This window comes from Miscanthus floridulus, chromosome 19 (assembly GCF_019320115.1).
Source record: "Miscanthus floridulus cultivar M001 chromosome 19, ASM1932011v1, whole genome shotgun sequence".
Classification (NCBI taxonomy): domain Eukaryota; kingdom Viridiplantae; phylum Streptophyta; class Magnoliopsida; order Poales; family Poaceae; genus Miscanthus; species Miscanthus floridulus.
Genome location: NC_089598.1, coordinates 28,533,611 through 28,549,484, shown reverse-complemented (window position 1 = coordinate 28,549,484; position 15,874 = coordinate 28,533,611). Strand labels below are relative to the sequence as shown.

At 41.6% G+C, this 15,874-nt stretch overlaps 1 protein-coding gene across 4 annotated transcripts; it reads right to left on the bottom strand.

The window, feature by feature from the left end:
- Nucleotides 1-1,639: 1,639 nt before the first annotated feature.
- On the bottom strand, nucleotides 1,640-15,082 carry LOC136527574 (kinesin-like protein KIN-7D, chloroplastic). 4 transcript variants are annotated; one of them, XM_066520355.1, is made up of 23 exons: nucleotides 14,746-15,079; nucleotides 14,517-14,614; nucleotides 13,880-13,969; nucleotides 10,683-10,735; nucleotides 10,064-10,129; nucleotides 9,916-9,969; nucleotides 9,251-9,310; nucleotides 8,982-9,060; nucleotides 8,045-8,112; nucleotides 7,838-7,900; nucleotides 7,487-7,591; nucleotides 6,912-7,016; nucleotides 6,725-6,832; nucleotides 6,304-6,450; nucleotides 5,908-6,090; nucleotides 5,620-5,775; nucleotides 5,132-5,353; nucleotides 4,496-4,576; nucleotides 4,314-4,418; nucleotides 4,182-4,232; nucleotides 3,670-3,717; nucleotides 3,391-3,594; nucleotides 1,641-2,457 (listed from the first exon to the last, which is right to left on the bottom strand). In XM_066520355.1, exons 1-23 carry the CDS (start codon nucleotides 14,904-14,906, stop codon nucleotides 1,954-1,956), a joined length of 2,811 nt encoding a protein of 936 aa, XP_066376452.1. In that variant the 5' UTR covers nucleotides 14,907-15,079; the 3' UTR covers nucleotides 1,641-1,953. The 4 variants fall into 4 exon arrangements, with proteins under 4 accessions (XP_066376454.1, XP_066376453.1, XP_066376452.1 ...); XM_066520358.1 differs by having other exon boundaries at nucleotides 2,321-2,457; nucleotides 3,391-3,587; nucleotides 14,746-15,082; XM_066520357.1 differs by lacking the exon at nucleotides 5,132-5,353 and having other exon boundaries at nucleotides 1,640-2,457; nucleotides 14,746-15,080.
- Between the last annotated feature and the right edge of the window lie 792 nt (nucleotides 15,083-15,874).

The window sequence follows — 15,874 nt, the reverse complement described above, 5'->3', positions numbered from 1 at the left end:
AATACTGGAGCCACCGCACCTCGCTGGATCCACCGCCGGGGTCTCCTCCTCGCCGGATCCGCCGTCGGATCTGCGCCGACGCCGCAGGTTGGGGCCGTCTTGCCATGGATCCATGCTGCCGCCATGTGGATCCACGTCGCGGGAGTAGGGAGTCGACGCGGCCGGCCTAGATCCATGCATCCACTCTGGATCCGCTGTCGTGTGGATCCACGTCGCAGGGAGTCGACGCGGCCGCCTGGATCCGCCGCCGTGTGCCCGTCCCTGCGCCGCGCAGCACCTCGCCTATGAGAGAGAGAGAGAGATGAGGGAGGACTGAGAGGAGAGAGAGAGGGTGGGAGAGAGAGGGAGAGACATACCGGGCGCCCTGGATCCACCGTAGATGCCGCCACGCGGGCCTCGCCGAGCGCGCCTCGCCGCCGCCCTGCCTCGCCTCACCTCGCCGAGCACCGCCGCGCGCGCCTCGCCGAGTCGAGCGCGCCTCGCCGCCTCCCTGCCTCGCCTCGCCTCACCGAGCGCCGCCGCGCGCGCCTTGCCTCACCGAGCGCCGCGAGCGCACCTCGCCGCCGCCCAGCCTCACCGAGCTGAGCGCTGCCAGGGAGAGGAGGGGAGGGGGCGCATCGCCGGGGAGAGAGGAGCGGAGGGAGGAGATCCGCCGGGAGGAGTGTAGGGCAGGGGAGAGAGATTTGTGCGGCGCGAGAGAGCAGGGGTAGGGCAGGGGCGAGGGAGAGAAGTGTGGTGCGGCGCTGAGGACTCACAGTGAAACCCTAGGCTCTTGTATATATACGCGACCTCAGAATTGGATCGTATCTGGGCTCTGGATCGGGCAGTATTTACTGCGGCGGGCCTTATAAAATGCCCGCCACGGTAAATCGATTTACCGTGGCGGGCACCTTAAGACGTCCGCCGCGGAAAATAGGGTATTTTCCGTGGCGGACATCTTAAGACGCTCGCCACGGTAAATCTATTTACCGTGGCGGACAAAAACGTCCGCCTCGGTAAATAAAAAAGGCCCGCCTCGGTAAATCATGGGCATTAATCGCAGCGGGCAAAAATTGTGCCCGCCATGGAGGCTATTTTGGTGACGCTGCGCAAATTCGTTTTTGTAGTAGTGGGAGTTTTATTACGGCAATTAAGAGCATCGGAAGAATATATACAATATAAGAGATTAGTTATAGAGGTGTTGAAGCATACATAGTGTTATATAGGAACACTATTGCTGACAATCATAGACATGACGTGATCAAAGAACCTGGACCGTTGGATTTGAGTGAGCAAGAGAAAGGAGAGCTTAGAGGATATCGTCCGTTCTTTTCTAATGAGTTATTTCCTGGGTCATGACTGCGGGAGACACTCCACGGGGTAGTTGTAGACAAGTTTTGAACCGGTGAATTATTAGTGGAGATTGATGCGTGGGCCTATACAGTGTATCACCGTGGGGGTAAACCAGCGTTGTTAGAACAGAATCGGACGCTAATTTTGCTACCATGGATAGCCTGGGAGGCCACCTTAGCCGGTTTGTAGAGGTTAAAAATAAATAAAAATAAATAAATGATGAATGAACAAGCCAAGAGGAAAGGATGATTCAAAATGAGAGGTGATCAGATCAGGCAACTAACCGTTTCATCACTGTACCGATATGTTCAAATGGCTTAGTCTTCAAAATGCAAACTGTGGTTTCATAAGTTCGACACTTGCTTTGGAGGCAGATGCATTATCAGGCTTTCATTTGTATCCACACAACAATCTATCTACCGTATAATTGTTGAAAGTCCTCAACAAACCAGCCAGGCATGACAATTCTGAGTGTTATATACAGCACACAATTATTCCAATCCAGCTATTTACAGCCAATATAGATACATGGATTCACACTGGTGCAAACCACCACAGACAAGGAAACTGCAATGCTGAAGGGCTCAGCTGATTCGATGATTATTTCTGTCATGATCTTCTCTAGGGTTTGGCATCGACATCATCTTGGTTCACCTGACCCTTCTTCAGTTTCGCCACAAGAACCCACATGTTCGCAAGCTCTCCTTCCAGGAAGGCTTCCTTCTGCTTCGACTCCTCGACTTTCTTCTGGAGCTCCAACTCTCTTTGGTCCTTCCCCATAAGCATGACCTCCAGAGCTTGTTCCCTCTCATAGCTAGCATGAACATCTCTTCTACTACCTGGGTCAAGACGTTTATTGTAGCTATCCCTTCTACCAACCCTTTGACCATTGCTCACTCGTCGTTGTGTTGAATTTCTTGCTAAAGCCAACTCGTTCGCGAGCCTCTTGTTGTGGTCCATGAGTTTGGTGACCTCCCCAGACAGTGCTTTCAGTTCCACGCCTGCAGCCGAGGCCAGGCCTTTTGCGTACATGCTTTCCTCTTGCAGCTTCTGATTGTGGGCCTCTAGTTGAGCTTTGGCCTCAGTGAGCTCACACAATCTTTGCTTCAGTTCATCAATATCTGACTGACGAGAGAATATATAATGTTAATCTAACCAGTTAAAATACCAAAATAAGTGATATAATTGAACAAATTAGTCAACTGGGGTGATGGTATTAGATAAATGGATCATGAAAAAACGCGCTTAGCAAATTTTTCAATTGGCAAGACAACTTTTTTTAGATAATGGAAGACCAGCTTTATCCTCACAAGCGAGAAATCAGACCAAAATTATTACAGGACACAAATGCTTAGAACAATAACACTCACAAGCCAAATAAAATTAGTTTGTAATCCTAAAGACATAAGGCCACCCATGGAGGTGAAGAAGGCCATTGCCACTGACTCCAAACATGTGATAAGCAAAGACGATGCGACAACTAGTAACTAGTAGTTATGTTTCATAAAAATGAACAAAGGTACCATTTATTTTTTTCAGCAGATACAAAGGTACAGACTTGAATAAAGCCTATCACAATTAAAGGCTCACGACACTGCATTACCATTAAATGTTAGAGCATCTGTGAATGCAGAATGCCACTTCTTATGCCCCTACTCGAAGCACCATTTATCACTATTAACCAAGAGAAATATTATTGATTACACTGCTCTTTGCACTAATTGGTCGAAAAAAAACACTGCTCTATGCACTTTAGTAGCTCTGAATAATATAGCAGAGTAGAATTTTATGATCAACATCTCAGACAATTCTTATCATAAGATACAGTACAAATCCAATTATGTGCCAAATACCTGCCTAGTGGCTACAGCTTCCCATTAGCAACACATAGAAATTAGGCTAGTTACATGTAAAAACTTATAATAATAATACTCTCACTGTCTCACATAGTCATGTTGGACCAATTCAAATTCCTCAAGTCTAGCACAATAGCTACTACAACAAAAAACCACAGTTGATCAAAATGATTTTGAACCATAGTGCAGAGAAAAGGCAAACCTGCTCTGCTTTTTGATGCAGTTCATCAGAGACATCTATAGATGCTGGATTTTCTTTGTGAACTTGCGATCCATTTTGAAGGCTGATGTCTGTGTACTGCTGAAATATGATGCTTTCTGACAATAAATCATTAGCTTCGAGAGCTTGGGAAAGCTGTTCGTGTAAGTGGGTAACTGCTTCTTGTAATGCCTGACACTCTGTTGTCTGATAAAAAGATAATGTGGAACGGCATAAGATTGTGGGCTTTTTGGTTAACTTAACTTACAATCAAACTGTTACCTTTTGCTGTAGCTGATCTTGCAATACTCTGTTATCTGCTGTCTTCACCTGCAATAAACAAAAAAGGAGCCTTGTAAATACAGGCAAAACAAGAATGGCACACGAGCACTGAAAAAAAGTCTCTCTCAACACTTCGCCACCTCTTGAGGGTCAAGGATCCTAGGGGAGCTTATTAACCATGATGCACTTAAGGGGAAAATTAAGTTACCTTAAATACTCCTAATTAGTTGTGTGGTGGACAGGCAAGAATGAGAAAATTAAACATGAAGCATTTGGGGGCTTTAGTTCTCTACTCTAGGTACTCTGATTCCTTTGTCTCCAACTCCAGGTTCACCATGAACAAGGGTAAACTGCTATCCATCTTTTTAAGGGAAAATACTGGTCCCCAATATATGCAAAATGCAAATGTTTATATTCATGAAAAATACATTATTTCGTTCTGGATCCATTTTCCTAATAAACCAATGTAAAAATACATAAGAAAATGCACGCTCTGAGAAGAGTTTCGGTACCTCAAGTTCAAATGCTTTCTCATTGACCTGCTCCAGTAGCTTAGTGTGAGACTGGAAAATCATTGCAACAGTTTAATATGTATCAATTCAGAGACAAAGTAATTGAAAACTAATTGACTGCAAATAATATACCGGTGTATGTTCTAACTGGTCAAGCTTCCCCTTAATCTGCCTTTCTAAATGTGCTATCTGCTGCTGCTTGCCCTTAATCTCGTCACTGACCTTTTTCATTTCCATCTTCAAATGTATACAGTTTATGGTTTTCAACAAGAAAACCTACAATAACATACTGAATGTGCAGAAAGGGAAATTACCTCGATATGACCATTCGTTGTGCTTCTTCCAGCTTCTTCCATGAGGCGCTTTAGAACATGATCTGATGTTTTTCTGGTGACCTGTCACAATGACATGTATCAGATGGTAACATCACAATTTGTCTATTACTCAAAACAAACAAGATACTGAGACATTTGAGTCGATCAAGTGATAGAATAGTTTATAGACTTAAGAACTTTTTAGTTGTTGGCACATGGTATTATTTTTATTATGAACAAATGCTGATTGCACAAGGAAATTGTACTTTTATCTACTCGTGTGTTTACTTTCATATTGACAGCCATCTACTGAAAATTTATCCTACAAAACAACTCAAATTTTGATTTGGGTTATCAAGGCATTACATGTACCACTGCTGGTAGCTTCTGAAAAAATAAATACCTTAGGTGGATTCAATAATTTTGATTTGGGTTATTTAAGGCATTACAGGTACCACTGCTGGTAGCTTCTGAAAAAGAAATACCTTAGGTGGATTCAATACATTTAATGCAGTGAACTTTTTAGCACACAGACTTATCACATTGTTAACTTTCCAGAATATTTATGTATCCTGCATTGGTTCTGATTAGATGTGTAGTAGAATAAACAAAGAATGATGTGCTCATATCGTGTACCAAAGGAGCTTCTTCTCCATGAAGTTCATCAGAATGAAATTCTTCATGGTCAACGCTCAGCAGGTTAGCTGATACATTCTCAGGAAGCAAAGAGTTAGACATCCCTTGCTCTGTTTGAGAATTAAGTCCATTTGCCAAGGGTGTCGAAGGGGCAGTCGATGCTTTCCTCAGGCTAGATTGGTCACCACCTAAGCTTGGAGCATTGGAACTACCGTCATGTTTCTGGTTACAGTTCAGCATGTAAATGTTAGTAAGCAAGGTTCTATACACAACAAAAGAATGCAATCTGCTTACTTTTTCTGTTCTTGTATATATCTAACACGCTTCAAAAATTTACATTCCTTAAAATTAAATCTTCATGGTGTCACATATACAGCCATAGGAGTATTGGGCATCAGTTACTAGATGAAATGCTACATGTCGTACTTAACTGTCACCATACTGAGAATAGCCAATGCAGTGGATTATATAGTGTCTGATTTGTATACCCGAAGTTTGAACCAGTTAAGAAGCCCTTTGCGATTCTTATTCTCCCCTTTGGAAGAAGCTTCAACTGTTTCATCAAATCCTTCCATAGGAACAAATAAATCATTGCTTTCACCATCCAATACGATATCTCGCCTTCTGTGCGGGAGACATGCCAACTGCAGTTTTAGCAGATAAAACTGGGAAATTAATGCACTAAAACTAATGAAAAAACAATATATATTAATATACATACAAATACAATTTGACAGTAGCTGAAAAGTTTGGTAGTGTTATCTTAACAGTCAGACCTCCTCTTCACCAAAAGAATGTCTTCTCCTTGGCCCAGGACGTTGAGACAATCTAGGAGTCTGAGTTGCTTTTGTGGAAACCAGGATTAGCTTTGTTAGATGTTGTATCCTCGCAAGCAAAGCAGCTTTAGCCGCCTCTTCTTGTTCCAGTCTAGACTGGAGTTTGACATTACCATCTTCTAGCTTTTCAAGTGATGAGGAATTCTCGTTAGAATCTTAGGATCCACCAATGAGGCAACGAAGTGAAGATAAGGTATTAGGTAATAGTGCTAACTAATTCTAAAGGAAAAATTCACCCAGATTTTGTTAACAGATAAGGTAGTACTTCCTTCAGAAACTACAAATAAAGTGAAAGCCAAAAGAATGCAAAAATACAATGCATTACAAACCAATCACCTTCTGTTTCCAAAGAACGACATTGTCTTCTGTGGCATCTTTTGAAGGAGTGCCAGAAAGTATACTCCTTTTCAGTTGGTCTAGCTCTTCCTTCAATTGGCAAATTTCATTCTGGTACTTCTTTATCAAAGACTTCTCATCCATAATCTGCAAACCACAATTGCATTTTGCAAGTACAAATAATTAGTCAAATGTACTAATATTTATATTGCAAGGTAATAAGTTGCGGAAAAATATATATATAAAAAAACCAACCGAGGAGGAACTAGGTGGCATTTTATCAAGAAGAAAATAGGCACCCAAATTTGCCTCAGCTGAGGACTTGAACTTGGGTGGTCTGGGTATACATCCACAAGCTCGACCACTGAGCTAGCTCAGCTTCTTTCGCAAAAAATTATGATAAACAAATATGCAGAATCACCTTGTTTTGTGATACTTGAATCTCAATGTGCTTTGCACGGTGGGCAAATTTTAACGTGTTATGAGTCTCTTCTGAATTGCTTGATGCTGGAGTAACAGTGCATATTAGCTGCAAACAAGGAAGTCAAAATGTAAAAGATTGAGATAATAACAACTTAATCTAAGTAATAACCTGAGAAGCAACTTACAGAAACACATCCCTGTCCACTTAAGGATGACTGTAGTAACCGTGTCAATTTGGAATCTCGAAATGGAACATGTGTAGCTTTTCCATCAGTCAGTTTTGATATCACCTGAAATATGCAAACTAATTTCTTTTATCAACATGGTTAACTAACATCTTGCAAATAGAAGAACACAAAAAGATAGACTTGGCTTAATAGATTGGCCATAAACCATTGGGTAGAGAAGCATTAACAAATCACATGAAGCAGAAATACTTATGGAAATCTTTTCTCACAAGTCTCAATTGTTGTCTCCATGCTTATAAATGTCTCTGGTCAGTGGAAAACGAAATGCTGCATATATTGATGCAACCTGTGTTTCGGGACTTTGGATAGTTACATATATCCATCCAATTCCAGACTTTTAATGAACTCATTTTTGTTTGAAATATGAAATATAAAAATGAAAACAATTAACCTATGCACAATATGCACAAATAATACATAGGCAGCAATGCATAATCTCAAAAGCATGATTGCATGAACACAGCATCTACCAGGGACATATAATCTGAGACTGATTAGAGAATGAGGCCTACCGTTCCAAGAGTTAGCAAGCTTTTATTGATATAAGATCCTTCCTTCCGGCGTGCTCCCGTAGTTTCGGCCCTTGAGCTCTCTGAACCTGCCAGATCGATGAGGTTCTGCAAATGAGCAAGAAAACTAAGAAACCAATCTGTAGGCCGCCGGAGCACACTAGAAGTGCACATGAAACAATATATGATGCCAAGTGTAAATGAAATGTAGATGTGTCATATATCTAGAGTCAACTATACTGGTAAATGAAATGCATATGTAATATATCTCGAATCATTTATAGTGGCAAGGCAGAGGAATGGATCAGAACTTCAGAAGAAACAAACACAAAGGAAATACGAAGATGATCCCACCAGCTGTGAGAAGGTAACTGCTTCCTCTTCACTAGATACACCGCAGGGGCTGCTCTCTATTGTCTACACATGAAACAGTAAACTAAGCAGTGTTAGAGATTTTACAATGTGAAATGCAGCCATGCAAGAACTTTAGTCCCATATATTCAATAAGATGCTGAACTCTGTGCATGAATCTCAATGTAACATGAAAGGCTTCATTATTACCAGTGTGAAAATTGTATGGCTTCTGCTGCTTAGCAGATTGAAATTTGTGGATCCAACGTGTCTATGTTCTGGAAGTGGAACAAACACAATAAACTCTAAGTAAATATGTCAAGTGTTCTTGAAATAACGTAAAAAACCTAGTGATCAATAAATTCCAAAGTACCACTTACTAAAAAAGGGTAATTAGATATAAATCAAATTGCATTCTGAGAAATGTAAACCAATGTCACATATCTCTTCAATAAATAGCTGGCACACCAATAAAAGTACAGGTAATCACTTAACTTAGATGCAGTTTTGGTTCACAATGAGCTTTGAGCACCACAAGATCTTACTCCTATTGATGAATGCCAAGACAAGACACAACTCTTCACTCAAGATTAAAAAGGAAAAAGGAACTTTCATAATTCATTAAAAAACTTGACCACAGGGAGAGTTTTGAATTCATAAATAAAAGGTATAAACCTGCTGTATCTATAATTGTTTACAAGCATTTTTTTTTTCCGACCAATTCAGGGGAGCGGCTTTGTTTACAATCATATTGATTCACAAGAATAAGAAACAAAGCATATGCTACAGAAAATCATTTGTTAGGTGGAATTTTGTTTTCCATTATTGATTCTCACTGCATTTTGTACCATCAGCTATGAAGTATGACTGCAGTAGCTTGTTATATAACTAATTCATAAAGGGATACAGGAGTGGGTAAGAGTTTGCTATATAAGGATTATCCAATAAAATAATTAATCATTCTCACATTCTTTTTCCCTGGTGAAGGGTGCTGTTAGTTACAATAGTCATCCTTATGGCTCAGCGACCAAGAGGCCATAGAATTCAAATGGTGGAAACCCCACAAATGAAGCCTTATTAAGGCTTATACTCTGATAGTCAGGATACTGAAATAAACAAAGAATTAAACCATAATGAAAAAAATAACCTTCTCCGGCTGTAATAAGGGACAAAGCATGTGCAGGAGACAACACCACTTCTTCTTGTATGCCCTCAACAAATGTTCCCTGGTAATAAACAATCCATTGTACTGTCAAAAGTCAAAACCATCATATGCCATAGTTATATTCAGCAATTTGCAGCCTATGTGCTAGTTGCCATGAAATCAATGAGATTCTATTCAAATTCAGATTTGACTCTCACTAGTTAAGACTGTTGCATGTATAGACTTCAGATACTAATAAAAATATTTCAAACCTGAAGATCCTCCCAAATCCGTAAGTTCTGACCTGAAGGATTAAGAAGATCGTTGACAACCTATAAAACATGACCCTCTCAATCAATACAATATAAATAAAAGCAGAAGAATCATATGCAATTTAGTTGATAAGTTGATGAACGGTAGTTATAGCAGTCAGTGAGTTCAAACAACATAACGACATTCAGAGATGAATTTCAGGTACGTAGGTCATAATATGCAACTCCTAACTCTGAGCAAAAACATCAGTAAACAAGGCAGGCATTTTGTTAGTATCAAAATGTTATTGCAAACTTACTAGCAAATTAGCAATATGGATCAGTGACCTCCTAACGCTATGCTTCTATTCCATACTAGTACCAATGAGACACCATATAAGTCATAAGTCATGTTGATGAATAAAAAAGTATTTCTACAAACCCCTTTTCACCAACTTGGTAGCAGTTTCTTTTCCCAAGGTTCTGAAGCTATGAGCAGAAGAAAAAACAAAAACTGCATTAACCTAATGTTGTTCTGCTATTTATTTTGGAAAGTAAACCTTAGTTGGGCTTGGCACCATTAAAACAATCAAAGGGCACAAACGTGAAAGCCCCTCCCCACCTCCTCCTTTGCCCTCAGTTTACTAGTATGACCAGTGGAGTAAGCATAATTAGGGATGACTGACCTCATTATAGATTTCCAAGTATGATACACGGAGAAGAAACTCTCGATTTGGAGTCTGTGAAGAAAAATAAATTGGGTACAGATGCAAGCGAATAGGCCATCAATCATGTAAAACCAAAGAGAATGAAGATGTTGATGTCAAACAATACCTCTTGTATTATACTAAATGCATCTTTCACAGCCAAAGGTATGATCCCCGGGGATCTTTGATCTCCCTGCTCATAAAAATAGTGTATACTGAGAAAGTAAGAAATGTTTTCTTTTTTTCTCGAACACACAACAGAGCTGTGTGTCATTGTATTAAGAAGAAAATCGGTCCAAATACAAGCCATCGAACGGCACCGTAGGAAATGTTTTCAACCATGTACACACTACAGTTAATTCAAAGTTGGGAAAGAGAAATGCTGTCAACAAATGATATGCTCAAGGCAAAGACAGCAGCTATCTTGCTTTAGGAAAGGGACATATCACAGATCATCAAGCCAAAAACTATACATGAGCAGTGAGAACACATGATGTTACAAACAAAACAAAAGGCTGAAAACGTCACCAGATCTATATGTGAAATGGAGGCAAAACGTTAGATTGCACCCATGGAAAATGTACAAGAAACCGACTTAACAAAAGGTTTAAATTGTACCTATTTTACTCCAGGTTTTTGCATGTTAGTTGTTAGCATGAAGCATGCTTCAAAGCACAGGACTAGAAACATACACTCTACAGAAGTAAAACTAAGTAAAGAAAAATTATTGCAATAAGTTTTCCCACATGCATTGTATGCGTCTTCCCACTGCTTGTAACTCCATATGCGAATATTGTACCTGTGACAGTGAAGTCAAAATTATCAACCAAAAAAAAAGGAAACTATTCATGAACAATAACAAAACAAGTGTGCCATGATCTCATAAACTCTGTACTAAAAGCATTTTCAATCAATGAACTTTCACATGGATTATGCGTTCAAGAGACTAAATGGAAGGGTCAGAAGGCGAAAGAGGTGGACAATACAGGTTTCAAGCTTTGGTACACAGGGACAGTCGCGACTAGAAATGGAGTAGGAGTTTTGATTGATAAGAGCCTCAAGAATGATGTGGTGGGAGTGAAAAGACAAGGAGATAGGATTATCTTAGTCAAGCTTGTCGTTGGTGATATGGTTTTGAACGTAATTAGTGCATATGCCCCCCAAGTAGGCCTCGACGAGAGTGCTAAGAGACAGTTCTGGAAAGACTTAGATGGTCTGATTAGAGCTGTACCTAGTAGTGAGAAGCTTTTTATAGAAGGAGATTTTAATGGGCATGTAGGTACTACAAGCGCAGGTTTCAAGGAAGTTCATGGAGGTTTTGAGTATGGTAGTAGGAATCAGGAGGGGGAGGAAGTTCTGGACTTCGCGGTAGCTTTTGACCAGATAATAGCCAACACTTTCTTTAGAAAGAAAGAATCTCATCTAGTGACCTTCAGTAGCGGACAACACTCTAGCCAGATTGACTTTGTCCTCGCAAGAAGAAAGGACAAACGAGCATGCTTGGATTGCAAGGTGATACCAGGGGAGTGTGTTGTTTCTCAACATAAGCTTTTGGTGGCAGACTTTTGTTTTCAGGTGCGTGCCCGTAGGGATAAACAAGCTAAGATTGAAAGAACAAAGTGGTGGAAACTGAAAGGGGAGACATCAGAGGTATTCAGGGAAAGGGTTATCAAAGAGGGCTCTTAGAAGGAAGAAGAGGATATAAACAACATGTGGAAGAAGATGGCAACCAACATTCGGAAGGTGGCATCAGAGGTGTGTGGAGTAACCAAAGGAAGTAGAGGCGAGGCTAAAGATACTTGGTGGTGGAACGAGAAAGTCCAAAGGGCTATTAAGGAGAAGAAAGAATACTATAGACGCTTGTACCATGACAGGAGTGTGGATAACATAGAGAAGTACAAGGTGGCAAAGAAGACTGCAAAACGAGCTGTAAGTGTGGCAAATGGTAGAGCGTACGAAGATCTTTACCAACATTTGAGTACGAAGGAAGGAGAGAAGGACATTTATAGAATGGCTAGGGTTCGTGAGAGAAAGACAAGAGACTTCAACCAAGTTAAGTGCATTAAGGATGAAATGGAGCATCTCTTGGTGAAGGAGGATAAGATCCGACATCGATGATAAGAGTATTTTGACAAATTGTTCAATGGTGAGAATACGGACACAACACTTCAGTTGGATGACTCTTTTGATGACACCAATAGGCGCTTTGTGCGGAGAATCCAAGAATATGAGGTCAGAGAGGCGTTGAAAATGATGAAAGAAGGTAAGACGACGGGACCGGATGGTATCCCAATCGAGGTGTGAAGATGCCTCGGGGATATAGCTATAGTATGGCTAACGAAGCTGTTCAACCATATTTTTCGATGGAACAAGATGCCTGATGAGTGGAGGAGAAGTATATTGGTACCGATCAACAAGAATAAAGGGAATATTTAAAGTTGTACTAATTACCGGGAAATTAAGTTGATGAGCCATACTATAAAGCTATGGGAGAGAGTTATCGAGCATCGCTTGAGAGCAATAACGCGGGTCTCAATGAACCAATTTGGTTTCATGCCCGGAAGGTCAACCATGGAAGTCATTTTCTTAATAAGACAAGTTATGGAGCGGTATAGGGAGAAGAAGAAGGATCTACACATGGTTTTTATTGACTTAGAGAAGGCTTATGATAAAATATTAAGGAATGTTATGTGGTGGGCTTTGGACAAACATAAAGTCCCAACGAAGTACATCGGGCTCATTAAGGACATGTACAATAATGTTGTGACTAGTGTTCAAACAAGTGATGGAGACACGGATGACTTCCCGATTAGGATAGGACTACATCAAGGGTCAGATTTGAGCCCTTATCTGTTTGCCTTAGTGATGGATGAGGCCACAAGGGACATACAAGGGGACATTCTTTGGTGTATGCTTTTCGTGGATGATGTAGTGCTAGTTGATGAAAGCCGGACAGGAGTGAATCAGAAACTGGAGTTATGGCAAGAGACTTTGGAGTCCAAAGGTTTTAGACTCAGTAGAACTAAAACTGAATATATGAGATGTGACTTCGGTACTATTACTCGGGAGGAGGAAAATATTAGTTTGGAAGGTCAAGTAGTGCCTAGGAAGGATATCTTTCGATATTTAGGATCAATGCTACAGAGAGACGGGGATATTGATGAAAATGTTAGCTATAGAATCAAAGCAGGGTGGATGAAGTGGCGCAAAGCATCTGATGTCCTATGTGACAAAAGGGTACCACATAAGCTAAAATGCAAGTTTTATAGGACGGCGATTAGACCTGCTATATTGTATGATGCAGAATATTGGCCTACGAAAAGACGACATGTTCAACAGATAAGTGTCGCGGAAATGCATATGTTGCGTTGGATTTGCGGTCATACAAGAAGGGATCGAGTTCGGAACGATGATATACGTGATAGATTAGGGGTAGCACTAATTGAAGAAAAGCTTGTCCAACACCGGTTGAGATGGTTTGGACATGTCCAACAGAGATCTCCAGAGGCACCGGTGCGTAGTGGAATCCTAAGCCAGGATAGTAACGTGAAGAGAGGCAGAGAAAGACCGAAGTTGACTTGGGTAGAGGCAATAAAAGGAGACTTGAAAGGATGAAATATACCCAAAGACTTAGCCTTAGATAGGAGTGCTTGGAAAATAACTATTTACGTGCCTGAACCTTGATGATTTCTGCTGGGTTTCAACTTTAGTCTACTACAACTTGTTTGGGATTTAAAGGCTTTGTTGTTGAACTTTCACATGAATTGACATTGTGCACAGATTCCACAACCTACCCCAAACATTTAGTAAAAAGCAATCAAACAATTCAAAAGCTGTAGTTTACTAAAAAAAGCCCAGAAAATAACATTGATTCTTGTAAGCATATTAGACTGTTATTCAAAGGAAAAATACTACATGGACAAGAGAACAGAACTTCAATTACCATTTATTCCCTCCATGGCACCACTGATAACATGCAGAGCTGCAGCATCATATACGTGTCGGGTTGTTGTAGTCGGTCCGAAGACTCGATCTTCATATGAATTTCGTATTAGCCTCAGGCGAAGAAAAATTAAGTGAAAAAAAGAAGCAACATGATTTTTCTTGAAATTAATAAAGCTTCCCATTTCCAAAAAAATGATATTTCTTCCATCCGTTTGTGATATTTAAGTACTGTCTTCCATACTAAAATTATAAAGTCCAGTAATATTGTGATCCACCTGAATACACTCCTGAACCATTTATGCTGAAAACTACAGCTAGGTGAACCGTTGACTAGTAGATGTTAATTCTCGGCCTCAAGAAATTCATTCACGTGCCACATCTCCACTAGTCAGACTCATAAATCACTCTTCTCAACCAAGAAAAAAAAAGAAAGAAGAAAAGAAAATGTCACAAATTACTCATTCTACTGGCAGTGTAGTATCTTGTGATGCTACAAACTCGCATTTCCACTTCAAAGTTGATGGAACCCATCAAATCGCAAACCAAGCATCCATACGAGTAACTATAATTCTTCGATAAACAGAAGTGTGATCCATCCATCCCCGGAAAACCCGGAACAGGTATCGGGCACATACCGTACGCGTAAGCGATGCTGTGATTCTGCTCGCTCCGCACAATGGTGTCCCCATCCGCGTACCAAGCGATCTCTTCCCCCAGCCGAACCTCCCGCGAGCTTAACACACGCAGAAAGAGAGAAAACACACCAACGAAATCAATCCGCATTGCCCAAAGCCGAACCCGGTCGATTATAATAACACGAACAAACTGCAGCCATGTGTGGCGAAGCAGGGGACCCAACCCAACCTGAGCGGCCGGAAGCGGACGGTAACGGTCACGCTCTCCTTGGCCTCGGGCGCGTCGAGCGGGAACTCCGCCGCAAGCCGCGGCGAGGTTGCCGGCGAGGCAGGCTGCGGCGAGTCCTTCCCCGCCGGCGCCGGAGAAGCATTCCGGTGCCGCGACGCCATGGCGACCGCCGCGGGCGGAGACCTAGCGGAGCGTGGTGGAGCTCGCCATTGGCGCGGGCGCGGGCCCGGATGGGTGGTTGTAAACCGCAGGCGAGGCGAGGCGCGCGGGTGCGGGTCGTCGTTTCGGTTGGGCTCTCGGCTTTCGCTTGCCTTTGAAGCGATGATTGCGGAGGAGAGAGCCGGGTCCGGGAAGCGGGTGAAAAGCGCCTTTGTTTCTAGAAGGGCATTCCCTTTTTGAATATGTCTACCGTACAAACAACTGTCCGTTTTATGTAATTCTAACATATTAATTTTTTTATCATAAGATTAAGATTCAACCATCTCCGTCCTTCTTCTACCTCTAGCCTTTGTCTTCTTCTACCTTCAGACAATCACAAGATCATAGATCCACAGATCACATGTCACAGAAAATAAATTTTTTTCTATAGAAGGACAAATCACATAACGGTTGGTTCCATTGGGTCGTCGCGTCATGGAGCCCCTGGCTAGGCGCGATTCTCAAGGCAAAGAAGTCGCTCAGGACAGTCGGTGCTGCGTTGCCGCGTGTGCTCGTCGTGTTTTTTTTTTCTAAAAAATTCATATATATATATTTTTTTTTTGTTAAAACACACGTGTGTTGTATAGCATTTGTGTTTCGGTTAATAATTTTTTCAACCGCTTTTCTGGGCTTCTTTATGGGGAGTAGTGGCGAAGTGCCGTGGCGTGGGGTGGATGGTGGTGGTGCGGTGCCGCCACCGGGAGCAGCGGTGTGGGTGCCCGCCCGGCCGTCGAGGGTGACGAAACTGACGTGTGGGGCTGCTAAAATGAGTCCACTGGGGACCCGAACAGAACTTATTGCAATCCTGGACCGGGCCGTCGGGCCAACAAGTAATCTGGGCCCTGTTGGTGGCACCATATGGTTCATCAGTACTATAAAATATAAATTTTGCCAGCACAAAGAGTTGGAGCTGATTACTTGATTTAGTTTG

Bases quoted from the DNA above. Each gene is read 5' to 3' on its own strand.
- LOC136527574 (XM_066520355.1), bottom strand. From the start codon at position 14,906: ATGGCGTCGCGGCACCGGAATGCTTCTCCGGCGCCGGCGGGGAAGGAC. The intron at 8,113-8,981 runs GTTATTTTTTTC...TTCCACTTCCAG, and splicing joins CCTTATTACAGCCGGAGAAG to AACATAGACACGTTGGATCC. The intron at 3,595-3,669 runs GTAACAGTTTGA...TCTTTTTATCAG, and splicing joins AAGATCAGCTACAGCAAAAG to ACAACAGAGTGTCAGGCATT.